At 35.8% G+C, this 17,694-nt stretch overlaps 1 protein-coding gene across 4 annotated transcripts in view; it reads left to right on the forward strand.

Annotated features, from left to right (window-relative positions):
- Positions 1–17,694, forward strand: part of unm_sa1614 (un-named sa1614) — a 44,407-nt gene that overhangs the window by 10,913 nt on the left and 15,800 nt on the right. For all 4 annotated transcript variants that reach the window (XM_077203560.1, XM_077203561.1, XM_077203563.1 and 1 more), the window contains exons 6-14: positions 949–1,078; positions 1,492–1,577; positions 2,042–2,117; positions 8,269–8,355; positions 10,278–10,378; positions 10,665–10,734; positions 12,176–12,263; positions 12,878–12,926; positions 14,316–14,479. In XM_077203560.1, coding sequence (XP_077059675.1) covers positions 949–1,078; positions 1,492–1,577; positions 2,042–2,117; positions 8,269–8,355; positions 10,278–10,378; positions 10,665–10,734; positions 12,176–12,263; positions 12,878–12,926; positions 14,316–14,479 — 851 coding nt within the window. The remainder of the gene's footprint in view (positions 1–948; positions 1,079–1,491; positions 1,578–2,041; positions 2,118–8,268; positions 8,356–10,277; positions 10,379–10,664; positions 10,735–12,175; positions 12,264–12,877; positions 12,927–14,315; positions 14,480–17,694) is intronic.

Consider the following 17,694-nt stretch of genomic DNA (forward strand, 5'->3'; position numbering starts at 1 on the left):
TTAATACTATAAAATTCATTCTTTTTTTTTGTAAAACTGTGGGAGGAAACTACATTCTCATATGTGTGTTATCTACACAAATGTATAAAAAAGAGATTAATCACAATTAGTTGTAAAAAATAAAATACTTTTAAGTTAAAAACTGTAAGTTATTGGTTTAACATAGCAATATCGAAAACCCATGACCTTCTAATCTAACTTTCTGATCCTTAATTGTTACCAGAGATCCTTTCAGCACTTCCTGTATCATTATTTTGCTCCTTCTAATCTCTGTTCTTCATTTAATTGTAATTCTCGTAAGTGTCTCGCTTCACTTCTCTTACAATACTCTTGTATTGTGTTTCTTATTTACTGTAACCTCAAATCTAGGGTGACCAGAACCAGAAAAAATTCGAGACAGTCCCGAAATCTAAGCTGTTGTCCCGAATCCGGCCCTACTTGTCCCGAAAATTGTACTAAAGCAAAATCTTGAGTAGTTATTGTCTGATAAAATATTAAAAACTGTCCGTGGAGGTTGAGTCGTCCTGCAGCCAACCCCCGCCGGCTGCTCTTTGGCTGCAGCATCTTTTTTGTTTCTTTTTGAAATTCTACAAAGATACCGTACGTACGAATTTATATATGCATTGATAAGCTAATTTTCATTAATTCATTTCGTTGACATGGCTGGTGGACCGGAACCCCAACACACCGCTGTTTTGTGGCAGACTAAAGACTATGAAGAAATGACAGACTTTTGATCTTTAAATAAAAATATGTTTCATTATCTTTTATTATAGGCTATGTAGTCTAATATCACAGTAGGCCTACCACCCCCCACCCCGGTCCCGAATTTCAGCCAATCTCTTCTGGTCACCCTACTCAAATCAGATACCATCAGTTTTCTGTTATGTAGTACTACACAATACAAAAGTCATGACCACGCCGTCATATGCTTTCTGTCCCCTTCAGCACTAAGATCGAGAAAGAGAAGAGGGAACTGGCGAAGCAGTACGGTATGGTGCGCACAGAGGTGAGCGGAGGAGAGATTGCAGAAGAGATGGAGAAAGAGCGCAGGATGTTCCAGCTACAGATGTGTGAAGTAAGATCCGCTCATGTTTGTGTAAGCTGCTATAGAGGAACATGACAGATGTTGTTAGATTAAATGCTGAGATCAGCTCATCCGTGTAATTGTCGGTAAATTTGAATTGCAAAAACATTTCCTAGGTTACTATTACTTTAAACCAGGGGTTTTCAAACTTTTTGATGCCCAGCATGGCCGAATATGATGATCCCAGTTATACTGTGTGGAAAAAATAATTAAGTGTGATATTATAAAGTGTCCCCTATTATAATTGTTTTGAATGGTTATGAAAAACGTCTCTAATTCTCACCAAGGCTGCATTTATTTGCTAAAAAAAAAAAAAAAGTAAAATAGTACCATTGTGAAATATTATTACTATCGAAAATAACTGTTTTCTTTTTTCTATTCTCATCTGTTTTCCTTTTTAACAGTATCTCATCAAAGTAAATGAAATTAAGACCAAGAAAGGAGTAGACCTGCTACAGAACCTCATCAAACACTACCACTCTCAGTGCAAGTAAGTCTGTGATAAAACTGCGATTTTTTTTAATACGAATCTTTAAATTTTTTAACGATTTTTTAAAAGGTTTTGGAAGTTTATTATGCATTTGTATAGATATATAACAATCCTTCAGATGAAAAGTCCTTGTAAAGCAATACACTCAGTCCCCCACAACAGAGTCGTCCAATGAAAGGAACCAGACATGGCAAAATGAACAAAGTCATCCGTGTTAGGAGAAAATCTCTGGGCCAGGCAGTGCACCTGTGCCTGCTTGGCACCAACACCATCAGTGTTCAATGCATGCTTTATAGTCACATCCCTCCACGCTCGAGTCTGTCACGCTGTTTTAAGTGTGACTGGAATTTGAGAGGATGAGAAAGAATTGAAAGAAAAACGAGAGGGGAAGAGAGATGCAGCCTTGACAATTGACGCTGTTTTGTTACGGGATCTGTGATTAAAATTGCTTTCTCTCCTGTCAGTTTCTTTCAGGAGTGTCTGGCTGCAACGGAAAAGCTGAAGCAGTACATTGAGGCCTTTACGGGACAGCTGAGCTCTGTGAGTGATACCGCCCATGCTTGCTGCTGGCACACAAATGTTCTTAATGTATGGGGCTGATGACATGCTGTGGCTCAAATCCCACCTTACAATGACAATAAGCCGCAAACACACTTGCGAAAGTGGAAGAAATCACGGTCAACAGCCCTCTAAAGTTTTTTTTTCTATGCTTTCATTCATGCTTTTGTGCTGCCTAAGGCTTCCTATACAAAATACTCAAACCTTAAAAAGACGGCGACAGGTTTAACCAAACTACATTGTAATGCTGTTTGAAGGGGAAATAGATACTAGTACTACTACCACTTACAATAATAATATATTGGGATATAAATAAAAATAGTTTTTGTTATAGTTGTTCTTTTTGTTATTATTACATTATTACTAATTATCATTACTATTTATAATCCAAAAATAATAAATATCAGGGCAATATATATATTAATGAACTAAAAGGAAACAAGTGTGTAACTCAATTAGAAACCAAGGCAACTAACAATGAATGAGAACACAGGCAAAGCAAGAACAGGGAAAACCGAACTAAAAAACAATGAAAGCAAACATAACCCTTACAATTACTATTACTAATTCTGAATATCATAAAATTTATAATTTAAATTACATTATTATTATTATTAATTACCCACCACATTCTATCCCTTTCATATCGTACCGTAACATGATTAACACTTTAATGTGAAATAGTAAAGAATTGTCCAAATATTTGTTGCGCTTGTCAGCTCTACTTTTTACTTTAGCATCATTATATTAAACTGACCTTTCAATTAAAACTATTTACCATTTAGGGAGTAATGGCTCACTCGTGGAAAGGTCAGAATGCATTGAAAGGCATTGAAAACCAAACTGACGTGAAATAATTCAGACAGATTACCTGTACATCATCTGTCAAGCAATTTGATAGTTTAGGCCCTGCATACTCAAAATCCATTCAGACAAACAGGATCAGCCGTGAGTGTGTGTGTTTATGTGGCAGAGCGGGGTAATCGGTATTCAGAGCACAACTTATTTTGCAGCAATGAAGCTCAGGATGAGCATGTTATTGGCACTGATCACTCGGTGCATGCTGTCCTACAGTCCCCTAGTGTATTAATATTTCTTCATATACCATCCCATAAGCGAGGTCATTATTTTTAAATTGAAAAGTGCTGAGGATCCTTTGCATCCTTTGTTCATTCTCAGCGAAATATATCTCAATCTCAGAGAGTAGATTGCTCATGCTGAGCAGCGAATGACTTTTGGGCAGTTTTCTGCATCTTTATGGTATCCCATCATCCCCCAAGCTAACGATGTTCCTCCATCTCCTTGTGTATAGTCAGCCCAGATCAATAGTTTTTTGCCTAAAAATAGTTAAGTCGAACATCTCAATATGTGTACAACCACACTGATATAAGTGACTCACATTGAAGTGTTTGCAGTGTTGGGATGTAATGCATTATTAAGTAATTAATTACTGTAATTTCATTACTGTAATTTCATTACTTTTCCATTGAAAAAGTAAAGCAAGGGATTACTTTAAATTTTTCCTTCATTTAATTACAGTTACTTCTGATGTAATTGCATTATAGACTATAAAATAATTCTATATTAAACAATAGTAGATTTAACATAAAGAAAACTGTTTTTAATGTAATCCTCTCCCTTTAAATAATTTGGTCAGTTCAAGAATAATTCATGCAATTTTATATTATTTATTTGAAAGAATGAAAAGAGCAGTTTCATGTCTATCCTTGTCTTGTTCAACTGGTCAAGGTTGGCATAGGAAGACTAATTAATAAGTAATGTTATTAGTACAGTAATATTAAAGATGTAATTACTTGAGTGGCATACCTAACACTTACTATCTGTAATGAATGGCTGGAGGCAAGCTGGTAAGGACCCAAATGCAAACTTTAATTAAATTTAAATTAAACTAAATCAAAACACAAAACAAAGGCATGGCAAGGCAAGAATAACGATCAGAAACATTCAGGGCCCTATTTTAACGATCTGAAACGCAAGTGTCAAAGCGCAAAGCTCAAGTAACTTTGTGGGGGGATACCGGCGCTGTTGCTATTTTCCCGGCGGGATAAATGCCTCTTGCGCCTGGCGCAAATCTAAAAGTGGTTGGTCTGAAGTAGCTTCATTATTCATAGGTGTGGTTTGGGCGTAACGGGAAACAAACCAATAAGAGCTTTATATCACATTCCCTTTAAGAGCATGATGAACGAGGTGCGCGGGTTCCATGGCGCAATACTATTATAACTGCGCATTTACCAGGCGCGCTTCAGAATGGGTTCTCAGCCGAGGAGATCGATGTTCTCGCCAGGGCCGTAAAAGAAAGAGAAGTGACATTGGGGATGGGACAAACCCGCCCAAATTAGCTTCGGTTAAACATGCATATAATAATTTGGGTAAATGTGTAAGCTTTATGCCTATTTTCCCCATCGTCATGGACACAACAATGATTTCCCTCGTGGTTTAATATTTTTCCTTATAATAATGTATAATTTGCAAAAAGTTGAATGCATCTGTGTAGATGAGAGAATCATCTACAGTGTATGCGCGTTGTTCACACTCTGTATTATGGCCAAGCATGCGCGCTTAAAATAGCATCTCAATGTACGCTCAACGCGCCACAGACTTTAGACTAGGTTTTTTCTGGTCAGTGGCGCAATTGTTTTATAGAACAGCAAAATAGCATGAGGGAAAGTTTGCGCCGGAACACGCCTCCTCTTTGCGCTGAACCGCCCCGGGGAGCGCAAGTGTATTTCTTAGTTAACCGACGTGTGTCTGTGGAGGGAAAAGTCCGCTTTGCGCGGGTGCAAAATAGGAATGATACATGCGTCGGTGTATATAAAGTCATTTGCGCCGGGTGCAAGATAGGGCCCTCAGAGTAACATACAATCCACGACAAAGATACAGGGTAAACATGAGGGCTTAAATACACTGACTAATTACAAGACAAGGAACACCTGTGGACAATGACCCTATATGGGGAGGCTGCAGACCTGGAGCCGGCAGATATACGCCCCTGACAGGTTTACGCCACTGACAGTTTTACGCCCCTGTTGTTCCTGATGCGTCCAGTAGGGGAATATACTTCAAAATAACATAATTAAATCGACTCTTACACATGAATAACCCGTCCATAGACATTTTTTGTTTGTTTTTTGTTCATTTTAAATATAAACGTTACAGTTTAGATCTGCACGGATTAAAATGTCTTTAGCTATTCAGTTGGGCTTCACTCTCTTCACTCAGCCTACAGAATACTATGTGTTTTTGTGAATTGAAAATTTAAAAATACACAGTTGGATCAACTATGTTATGAAAAGTATATGACCTACTGCAGTTATAGGCCTATTCACCATAGGTTTTTATATGGAAGACTGAGTGAAATATGTTGTTGTGAATTTATAGTTACATTCAGATATTAACCAAATTTAGCCCATTAGACATACAGTACCGTGTAATCATATGGATCCTTGATTAGCTGTAGTACCATTCTCTATTGGTCGTTATGTTTTGTACAGCTACAAAAAAATATCCTACACAGCATTTTATGAAGACAAACACAATTTATCCCTTTTCTAAAATTCCAAGGGCCATTTAAAAGAAAGATACAATACTGTTGTTCACAATTTTTTTTATTGACACCATTTATGAATTATGATGACTCCCCTATGGTTTACCCCTTTTCTTTAACTATTTTTTAAAAGGACATCCATGGTGATTTTATCGTTTGTGTGTGTGTGTGTGTGTGTGTGTGTGTGTGTGTGTGTGTGTGTGTGTGTGTGTGTGTGTGTGTGTGTGTGTGTGTGTGTGTGTGTGCGCAGAATTGATGTCAGGTGTGTGTGTGGATTGCATTAAATATTCTCCTGATCTTCAAAGTACAGCGGCACAAGCACTTATTGATGGAACAATAGTGAAAAAAGTGTCAAGCCACTTTGATTTCTTTTGGCCACCAATGATGGACTGTGCAGAGAAAATTGAAAATGACAATAAAACCATGTCCATGTATGTCTCTGTAAGTTGTTTATTTTGTAAGTCATAAAAAAATAATGGGTGTTTATAAGTTTAGAGATAGATTTAAATTTTCTTATAGCTAAAGCAAACACACCTTTATGAGATGCAAGTTAAAAAGAATTTGGTAAAGACAGAGTATGATAAAACCCACATTAGGTGCACATACACTACATTTTAGTCCCGACCAGTAAGCTATTTTAAGGAATGATGTTGGAAATAATCAAAATATTTGAGTGAGTGTGCAGTTCAACTCTTTACTTAGAGAGAGATTTACATACATGTATACATGCCTATTATAAATGTGTCTTTTGTGTGTTCACATCATAGAGTGTAAAAAAACAAGTTCAGATATTTCCAATATCTACTGTAATGTTGCCCCAGAAACCATGTGGAGTATGTTTTAATGTAAGGAGTAAACAGGGTCTTACCAGAAGAGGCCATCTCACACAAGCTAAAGACAGGCAACAAAAGAAAATTAAAAAGAAAATGCATTTTAAAGTGAGTAGAGAAGACTAGGGGCAACTAAACCTACACGTGGTATAGCTAAGTTTAAGCCAGATAGAACATAAACCTGACCGTCAAGAACTTTTTGTCTCTCGAAATAAATTATAGACCCATCCATTGATATAGAAATGAATTGATAGGCTACCTATACCAAGCTAATAGTTTATAAATAATAAATGTTGCATCATTGCTAAACAACAATAACTTTAGCAGATTATTTAACACACAAATGACAGAATCTATAATTTTTTGTCAGATTTTCATTCTAACGATAAAAATCTTGATTATACGGTATTATTACTTTGTCTTCTGGGCAAGATTCATCCTTATAAATACAGAACCATTCAATGATCCTGATTTAAGAACATTCTCCTCTGATATAAAGTCCCTTTTTTCTTCTTTTAAGAAAATGTCAAAACCTTTAAACTCAAAGGTTTCTAAAATAAATAATATCATTGAGTCTGATGTAAAGCACCTTTAATTTTTTATATTGACAAAATGTAAAATTGTATTGATTTGTGTAGCCTCAATCTCTTTTGATGTCCCCCTTGTTATTTTTTTTTCTCTTTCTCACTGTTAATGTCTTGTATCCTTTCATTTGCAAAACAAAATATATAAATTTATTAATTAAAAAACCAAAGAAGATTATTTACTAACATAACTCAATTCATGTCGCTGTACAGCCACCCGCTACTGGACGCATCAGGAACAACAGGGGCGTAAAACTGTCAGGGGCGTAAAACTGCCAGGGGCGTATATCTGCCGGCTCCAGGTCTGCAGCCTCCCCTTACTCCAATGACCAGACAATTAACAAATGACAAGACACGTGTCAGGATCATATGACAAACAGGGGATCACGTGACAGACAAGAACAAGGAACAAGACACAAAACCCAAAACCCACACCGTGACACTATTAGTGGTGTTAGAGATTAAACAAAAGATAATAAACTGCATCCTGCTGAAAAACTCATCTTAAACTATCCTAATGTAGATTAAGCTAGTCTATCTGGATTCCTAGTCTGGCCAAACTGGTTAAGCTGGTTAGCCTGCTGATTTTGTTGCTTGACCTGGTATTTTTTCTACATTTTTCTCTAAAATATCTAGCAACCAGGGTTATTACTGTTAACTAAAATTAGTGTATGTATATTATATATTGTAGGTTTGTGAAATAAAGCTCAAATCAAATTTAAATATTAGCTGAAAAATGGAAACTAAGCAAAAATGAGAAATGTTGCCTAGGCAGCTAACATCCTAGATTTCACTGTAGACCTTGAAGAACCACAACAGTGTGGCTTTTGTTTGCTTGGATCACGGCGCATCAAGGTTACCAGCCTCCGCCGATCTACCTCATGCTGACACAATCAGGGAAGAAATCAGCACTGTAAGCAGTTGGTAACAGTAAATCCCATTTAAGAGCAAATTTGTGGTGGGTAAAGCTGACGGCTTCTTTCAGCGGCAGTGATGTTGTGAGTGACAGACAACTTAATGAAAGGGCAATTGTCTCCCCTAAAGCTTAAGTAATCATGCTTAGGAAAACACGGCTGGAGGAATGTACAAGGAGGAGTGGAAGTGTAGGATGTGTTTGGAGGAATTTAAGAGTGTGTTTGTGTGTGTTTATACAGATCAAACATAAGCAGGATGAGGAGAAGAGACAGCTCTGTTCTCTCAGAGATCAGCTCAGACCTGCTCTACAGCCCGAATTCAAAGAGGTAAAGATTGACACTCTATTTACACTTCATTCCCGCTCCGTTTGCACACACATTTTTCCCGCTTAAGCTCTTGCACACATTTCTCATGCTTATTTTCACCTATTACACTCCTTTCTGTTCAGTTTAGGATTTTTTAACACTTCCTCTGGATATGATCTCACATTGTTTAATTGAAGGCTTATATGTATGGAGATACTGGGGCAGATTGGCACAATGGCTATTTCTCAGTAAGCTGATTTTCAAAGATAAACCTATACTGAAAAAAAAATATATATATATATTTTTTTTTTCTTTCTTTTTTTAAATTTTTTTTTTCTCAGTATAGGTTTATCATATTTTCATAGATATTTTCAAAAAAAAATTTATGTATATATATATATACAATAGAGAAAAAAGTGTGACAACTAGCTCGGCCACTTTTCACATAGGCCTAGTATTTCTGCAGTGAGCAGTACATACAATACACTGTGGCTCTGTGTTCAGTTTTGTATTGCATAGGACTGTGGTATGTTTAATCCACCGCCGTGTTCTGTTTTTCCTGTTTCAGAGGTCACCCACCACTATTGATTCACAAAAATCAATAAATAGCATGTTATGTTGCAGTGCATGGCGGTATACATTATTTGTCAGGGTAATAAATAGATAGGGTCTTATGGAGTAATTTGTTAGTCTTACTGAGGTATTTAATGGGATAATGGTGGAGGGGGATCAATATATTTGTCACTGTCAATCATCTTCCACAACAATTGTTTAAGAGCTTGGAATGACTGTGAAGAGCAGCTATTAACAAAATCGTTTTTCTAAATGCTTCACTGACAAAACAGCAGTCCAGGAGAGTAAGTTGAGATGTTTTTTTTTAAAATTATCATGTGATGTTATCGAGCTGCCCTAATTACTCATAAACACATGCATGTGAACTGTCACCTCATGTTTCCCACTTTAGTTGAAAAAATGAGCATGTGCAATATAATGTGACATTCTCACGGGGGAATATAACAATTTGCTGTCAAACTTGCTGCAAAAATCATATCCAATTTTCATGTTTTTGTTTATGAAAGCTGTTGATATTTTGGATATATTCCAGGTTAAACACAAGTTAAGCTTTCAACAGTATGCTGTCGACTTCAACACTACAATCTTTGTACTCTTGCCCCATACATGTCCATTGTAATTATATTATTTTTATAATCATTTATACATTCTAAAAAAAAATGTACAGAATTTTGGATACTTGAATCTATTTCCTGTTGACATCATTTCATTATTTTCTGTTGACATAATTGAACACGGAATATTCCTTTTTTATTATTACATTTGTACCCACGGCATGAGTGATATTCATCTATTGTGCATGTCCTGCATGTATTAACCCTTCTTCATAAGTGTGAGCCAGTACTTCCTCTCAGTGTTAGCTCCTCTCTGCCATGAGATTTTTGTGACTTTTTCCTCAGCTTGAGTAGATTAGACTTTACATTTAAGTTCGGACAAAAATGAAACTTCTGTCATAATTTACTCCCCCTCATTTCAGTCTAAACCTTCATGACTTTCTTTCTTCCGTGGAATAATAAAGAAGATATTTCGCAGAATGATCTCACTGCTCTTTTCCATAGAATTAAACTGTGACCTAGCAAATCTATCGGAAAAGTCATATGGACAAATTTTATGGTGCTTTTTTGGTAAATTGTGTAGCTGAAAGCCCCTGTTCCCATTGACTTTCATTGTATGAAAAAGAGAAGTGAGAACATTCTGCTAAACATTGTTCCCAGAAAAAATAAATACATAAAATAAATAATACAGGAACTATCCCTTTAAGCTGCTGTGTGCAAAAAGCCCATGCATAGAGGCAATGGAAATCAAAAAAGCTTTTTGGGCGCCATGTATAAACAAACCATGACTTTTCAGTTTATACTTCTGTCGTTCAGGATTCTCTAAGCAGACAGACCGTGTACAGCATGCATCAGCTTCAAGGCAACAAGCAATATGGCACAGAGAAATCAGGCTACCTCTACAAGAGAAGTGACGGGTAAATGAATTCATGTTGTAGCAAATGCCCACGATATTATTGAATTTCTGTTCCCGGATCATGCATTCTTCAAACATGACGTATAACCCACACTTTCATTTAGATTTCCATGATAAATGCTTTTGGAAGTGCTCTGATAGCCCTTCATTTCAAATTATTCATGTGTGGTAGGACACGCTGTCCCGGGAGTCACACACAGATCTGTCACTGCATTCACTGTATAGCTTTGTGTTGATTGAGGAGAATGTGATGTGGATGCTGTGCCGTAATCTTATTTCTCTGATAGGTTGAGGAAGATGTGGCAGAAGAGGAAATGTTCTGTGCAGAACTGCTATCTTACCATCGCTCATGGAACCGTGAGTACTCACATCACTCTCTGTAAATATAGCAGCAAATAGTTTTTTCCTTCTGCTGGTTTCTTTGAAAAAATGTGGATCCCTTCAAAATGTCACATGTGGTTGCAAGGAGAAAGCACAACGTTTTAGTAGAAAAGAGAGCTGTAACGAGAACGGACAACGAAATGAAAGAAACAAAGGCTTAAATACACAGACTTAACTAATCACATAATCAATGACAGTTGCAAACACTAATAAAACCATGAGTAACCAGTGAAACTAACTGAAACACATGAAACTGGGACACAGAACTGAAAGACAAAAACCCACCCAAACATTTACTGAACATCGTGACGCTTTATAATATACAGTAATGAACTACAACCCCATTTCCAGAAAAGTTGGGACGTTTTGTAAAATGCAATAAAATTCACAATCTTAATTCTCTTGAACCTTTTTTTTTCTCTTGAACAAAGTGCTTTGTTACTGTATACTTAATATGAAGTGTTACCCAGATTTTCTCGAGAGATGTCTGTTAGCCATCATAAGGCCTGTGCAGACCACTTCTGAATTTTTTTTCATGAAAAATGCACCTTATATGGCATTTTACATCTGGAAATATCATACTGTGTGGATGTTTTTTTTTTTTTTTTTTTTTTTTTTTTTTTTTTGGATAACAAATATGACGCATTGGACTCTATAACTTTTTTTAAAGAATATTTTGTCATTTATTTTGTGAATATTTTAAAATTATTTTTACACTACTAAATGTTTGGGGATATAAGTTGGGAGATTTGTAATTTTTTGAAAAAAGTCCCTTTTTCTAATGCTCACCAAGGCTACATTTATTTAATCAAAAATACAGTAAAAAACTGTAATATTGTGAAACATTATTATAATTTTAAATAACTATTTCTATATTTTATATATATAATTTATTCCTGCGATGACAAAGCTGAATTTTCAGCATCAATACTCCAGTCTTCAGTGTCACATGATCCTTCAGAAATCATTCTGATATGCTGATTTGGTGCGTAAGAAACATTTGTGATACATTTGATTTTTCATTATCCTTTGAGGAACAGAAAGTTCAAAAGAACAGCATTTATTTTAAATATATTTTTTGTAACATAATGTCTTTATTGTCACTTTCGATCAATTTAATACATCCTTGCTAAATGAAATTATTTTTTATTTTTTTTTAAATCCTACTGACCACATGTTTTTGAATAGTAGAGTATATTTATTTATTTATTTATTTACTTATTTATTACTTTTACTTAGATATGTATTTATATAATGATACATATTTATATTATTATTTTATATTTTATACTTTCATGATGTTTAGTTGCAATCTCAATGGTCGAAACCAATGCTGATATGCACACAATACAATTGAGATTTACACAAAACTAGGCACTAGACATGCCTTTAGTGATGTGCTATGCCTTCATTGCAGCCCAATAAATCACCAGCTAAACTGAACCTCCTCACCTGCCAAGTCAAACCAAATGTGGAAGACAAGAAATGCTTTGACCTCATCTCACGTGAGTTAACCACGCACTCTCTCAGCATTCCCCAACCAAGCGTTCGGTCCATCACACACTCTTCCATGTGATATATAACTGAGAAAAAAAATATTCAAGGTAGATTTCAGGATCTTCACGCCAAGCTGAAGCGAACCAGCCTCAGGCTGTTTTTAGTGAAGTGAACTGCATAATTGTATCTGCATGCGTCCATGCATTATTCTGGCCTTAGATGTCTAGTGTCATTATTATGTAACAATCATGAAATATTTTGCAATACAATACTAGAGTCCTTGAAACAAATGCAAGTTGTTCTAAAAACAGGGCACTATTTAAATTCACTATTTGCTCTTGAGCACAATTGTTTGTTCTTTCCTGCCACTTGTATTTTCACAAAGGACCTCAAACCTGTTTAATCTCTCCTGATTGTTTGCTGATTACATATTAGCTGGTGCCAGCTGAGGATAAATTGTGAATTTAATTACTCTGTGTGTGTGTGTGTGTGTGTGTGTGTGTGTGTGTGTGTGTGTGTGTGTGTGTGTGTGTGTGTGTGTGTGTGTGTGTGTGTGTGTGTGTGTGTGTGTGTGTGTGTGTGTGTGTGTGTGTGTGTGTGTGTGTGTGTGTTTTTATTATAGATAATCGCACTTACCATTTTCTGGCTGATGATGAGTCTGATTGTGTGGCGTAAGTATTTCTTTTGTTCATTCACAGCAATAAATAGGCTACTTGAAATGCAAACTGTTTAAATCACACTATTTGTTTTTTTTTCAACTTTAAAGAACCTACTCAAGCATTTATGTTCCTCAATTAGTAATTTTGAAATAATTGCACATAAATCCAAACAATAAAAGCAATGCAAACTATTGTTCATAATACATTTTTTATAACTATGCGCAAAATGTATCTTACATTAATAGAGCTATTTAAAAATGATGTTTTAACGTATTTCCTATTGAAATAGGAAGTTTGAGCAAGACATATCCAAAGGGCTTTTTATTTAAATTCTCAACGGGCTTTAGTTTACGTCACAGTTGTGAATGATTTTTTTATACTTGCTAATTGGTTGCAGGTTTTATTAAGGGGCATGACATTCTCCTTCTTGATAGCATCTGATATAATATAATCTGGACATAAACCAGAATAAATGCAGAATAAATCAATATTTTTTGTAAAATGAAAGGTTTCTTGAGCATCAACCGTTTTGATAACAAGAATAAACTACGTTTTGAAATATATTCATATATGAAACAGTTATATTAAATTATAATAATATTTTAAAATATTCCTGTGAGCATAGGAAACTTCTTTCAAAAATAACAAAAAATCTTGCCACCCCCAAACTCTTGAACATTAGTGTATATCTGCTAAAAGTGAATTTTGTCACTGTACACCATGCAGCATAAAGAGATGACCTTAAAGCTCACAGACATGAACGAACTAAAAGCCACAAAAACCTGATTCTGTTTTCATGGGCTCATTAAAGAGAAATCTGCCAGACACTGATCTGCCCGAGTCTCAGTCCACTCATGTGACTGTCAGATGAGAATGTGTAGAGGCCGTCAGATAGGAAAGTGCTTGTATAATTTTCAGCACACACACCTCTTCCGATTTGACCTTTCTATCTTGACAGAGGAACAGAGCCTCCTTTCTTGGAGAGAAAGAGAAATATGTAACATTTCTTCCTCAGATGTGGCTGCATGTACGATGATTGAAGTGCTTCTCATGTCAGATCACAACCCAGGCTTCCATCTTCAGCTAAATGTCAGAGTTGAAGAGGAGCAAGAGAAAAGATTATTGATAGTCGCATTATACCGCAGCTTTTCAAAAATGAATCATAGAGAGGGTATTCACTGACTAGAAGTACGCAAAGCCTGTGAACTGTTTACAAAATTCCCTGAGCTGTAATCAAGGGAATTTTCTCATTAGTACAAATGAACTATCCTCTCAGAGAGCTGTATCAGTATTAGTCGCACATGACTTTTCTATGCACGGTGCAACCTGGAAATTTGATCTGTAGTTTCTTGTCGCCCTCTAATGGTTGTATTTGATATTGCACCTTCCTAAAAATATCAGGTGGATATCAGTGCTGACAAACAGTAAGCAGGAAGCTCTAAATGTGGCTCTGGATGAGAGGAGGACAAGTGGGGAGAACAGCGTGGAGGATCTGACGAGATCTATCACTGAGGATATTCGCCGCATTCCTGGAAACAAAGTATGCTGCGACTGCGGGGCCACAGGTACAAAAATAAAGTCTATACAGTAGCACAAATGTTTTTGGATATGTGCTATGATGTTTTCTGAACCGAAAATATCATGGTACATGAATATGCTAATCATTTAGTGTCCAGAAGGACAACTACTATCTCACTATTGTTACTTCAGTGGAGGTATGCTGCCTTTACGTGCTTTCGGAAAAGTGGCGTCTCCAGAAATTTTTCATAGGGGTGGCCAGATGGGGCCACTTAAAATCTTGGGGTGGCACACCAAAACTATAAACCATAATTTCAGAATATTATTCTACTGTTGTAGTAAACCGGCCTGTAGAAAACTATCAGAAAGAATTAAGGAAACTCCTACTGATATACTTTGGTTTATTGTGTTATATTTAATGTTACTAATGATATTAGTAGGGCCCTACTAATATATATTATATTATATATAATGGTATATATTATATAGATATGATATATATAAGGGCCCTCGCCCCGTGGCAAATTTCCAGATACTTACATAATTGTGATGAATTTAATCCTTTTTAAGTTATTATTTTGCAGTGTAAGATTACAGTTAACACCTTTAAATATTACATAAATGTATTATGAATTGTTAATAAACTTAATGAGTGTATAAATCAGCAGCAAAAAGTAATTCTTGAAAAAATCTGCACAGAAATTTTATAAAATCTAAATATGTTAATAAAAAAAATTACTATTATTTCTCTTATAAAATTCAATCAGGCAATCATACATTTCACAATTTTATATTTATATATTAATGTCAAGAATTCAGAAGTGCATATAATAGTACATTACTTCAGCGCTGCGCTGCATAAGTGCGCATTTAAAAGTTCACGTCACAAAGCGAAGAAATGTCGAGCGCACAAATCCTAGTGCGATTTGTTCCTTTGTTTCACAGTTTTAAATTCCAGTTATTGTGCGTTTGATGCCGATTCATAGTCCTTGTGATGTGTGTGATCTAACAAGCACATGGTAGTGAGTCGTTTAAAAACAGCAACAAACTCCAACAAAATAAAGTCATTTTATGCAAATCTACAGCCTTTTATCTACAGATCATGCATTATAATGTGAATATATCATATTGGAGAGAGTTTTACCATGCATCCAAGAGGCGCGCGCGCTGTTTGAATATGAATGGAGAATGATTGACAGCTGCAGAGGAGGGAAAACGAGTTTCCGTATACTTTAATGATGTAAATAGACTTTTGTCCCTCACAGTAAGCTGTGGAATGACTTCAGATGACTTTGTCACCCAAACTGACGTGAAAAAAGCGGGAGGCGCCGAAAAGCGCGCTGTTTGCATCCCTGCTTGTCAAAACGTGGCATAGACACATCAAAAAGCTGCTGTAACAGTATAGGCTACTAACCATTTGGCACTTAAAAAGCACGTCACGACACATAATTCCCCGTCTTCTTTTACTAAAGAATATTTTTGATTTATTTATGAAATGCATAACTGATGCTATTAAAATTTATACTGGTCATTGGGGTGGCCAGTGGGGTGGCCAGGAGTCGCCACCCCCTGGTGGCGCCACTGTTTCGGAATGAAAGTAAATGCGAGTTTCCTAGTCAGAAATTGGGCATGAACGCCCTCTCAAGTCGTAATTAATAATGGGGAACTTGGGGATAATTTTGATACTCGGGCTCCTGAGTTGGGCGTGCCGTAACTTTGAACATGGTGGAGGGGAGAACGATTTCTGCCTGCTATGATTGGTTTTCTTTATTAGTTTTTTCCACAACAGTTGACTTAGGCCTACATCGACTGGTCTTGCCGTTAAAGTAGTGAATAACCATTTAAAGCACATTGTATATTTTATACACAACAGACATATATTTGACCAAAATTCTAGAACAGACTAGCCTATCTCGTGGTGAATGTATATGGTTTATACATTTTATTGAAAATTAAATATCTTCATACACAGCACTGCACATCTGTAAGATGTCTGCTAAAGATCTGTTTATCTGGAAAGCATCTGCTGTGTAAAAACATCTGATAAATGTCTTAGAAAAGCAGTTTTACATACTTTCTTAAACATCTTAAAGACATCTTCTAAATGTCTATATGACATCTAACAGGAAAAGTCCTGGAGAATACAAAAAATACATCTTGCAGATGTAAATGCAGACATCAAATAGACGTCTCAGAGATGTACTTCTATCAGGGAGATTACCCCAAGAAATAGGCAAGAATAAAACTGGTGTCCTCTTTGATTCCTGTTTTTTCCTGTTAAATATGATTTTTGTCAACTCGTAGAAATGCACTGATTTTGAAGTGTCTTGACTCAAACAATTCTCACAGACTTTGTTTATGTGATAAACAATTATCAGTGCTATTGGGGTTCGAAATTGAAACTGATCAGTTTAAGAAAACAGCAGCTTTGGAAATGGGCACCCTAGAACCACAGTTTCAGAACCGCAGCCACAGAAGCGGAAGTGAGGGGCGGGGCTTAATCAGCCATAGTTGCGCTACCCTTTTACATTTAATTTTCTTTTGTTAAATATAAGCTGTTTTCACATGGATTTTGATCGGATCTTTGTCTACAATATTTAAAAAAGAATACTTTTAAATAAAGTAATTTCTGTTCATATAATATGAATAAGATATGTACAATAAGCTAAATTTTAAAACAGTCTATTGATCATTCTTAATGTCACTGAATGGATACAAACACAGTAGTTTTTACTTTGTTATAGGCTGCAACTATACGTTTTTATTTTAAAAAAAGAATAAATGTGTAACATGTTGTAAAGTGTTTCCCATTTGACCGCATACATATGTGCCTCACGTTCATGTTGTAATAAATAATGCTTAACGACACAGAGTATGAGAGGATTAAATGTTAATGGATACAAACACTGTAGTTTAGTTACTTCAATGATACTACAACTACAACTTTTTTTACGGTTTTAAAAATATATTATTGATTGTGTGACATATTGTAAAGTGTTTCCCATTTTTCTGTATATTTGATCGGATTCCTTTGTTTATAAACTCGCGCTCGATCAGCCAAAAGTCCGGTATCCGACCAGCACGGAAGGCCCACCGTCTTTTCTTGAGGCAAAGTATTTTTGGTTAAATGCAATACATTTTCTCATGTATTAACTCGTTATTTCATCTGACTCCATAAATTAAAAAGGTTTTAATGATATCCATGCATCATTAAATGTGAGCGAATGTTTGACTATTCATTTTAACTCTAATGTAAATAATG

The sequence above is a fragment of the Siphateles boraxobius genome, unplaced genomic scaffold (assembly GCF_051911475.1).
Source record: "Siphateles boraxobius isolate OS27281-9 unplaced genomic scaffold, OSU_SipBor_1 5, whole genome shotgun sequence".
Taxonomy (NCBI): Eukaryota; Metazoa; Chordata; class Actinopteri; order Cypriniformes; family Leuciscidae; genus Siphateles; species Siphateles boraxobius.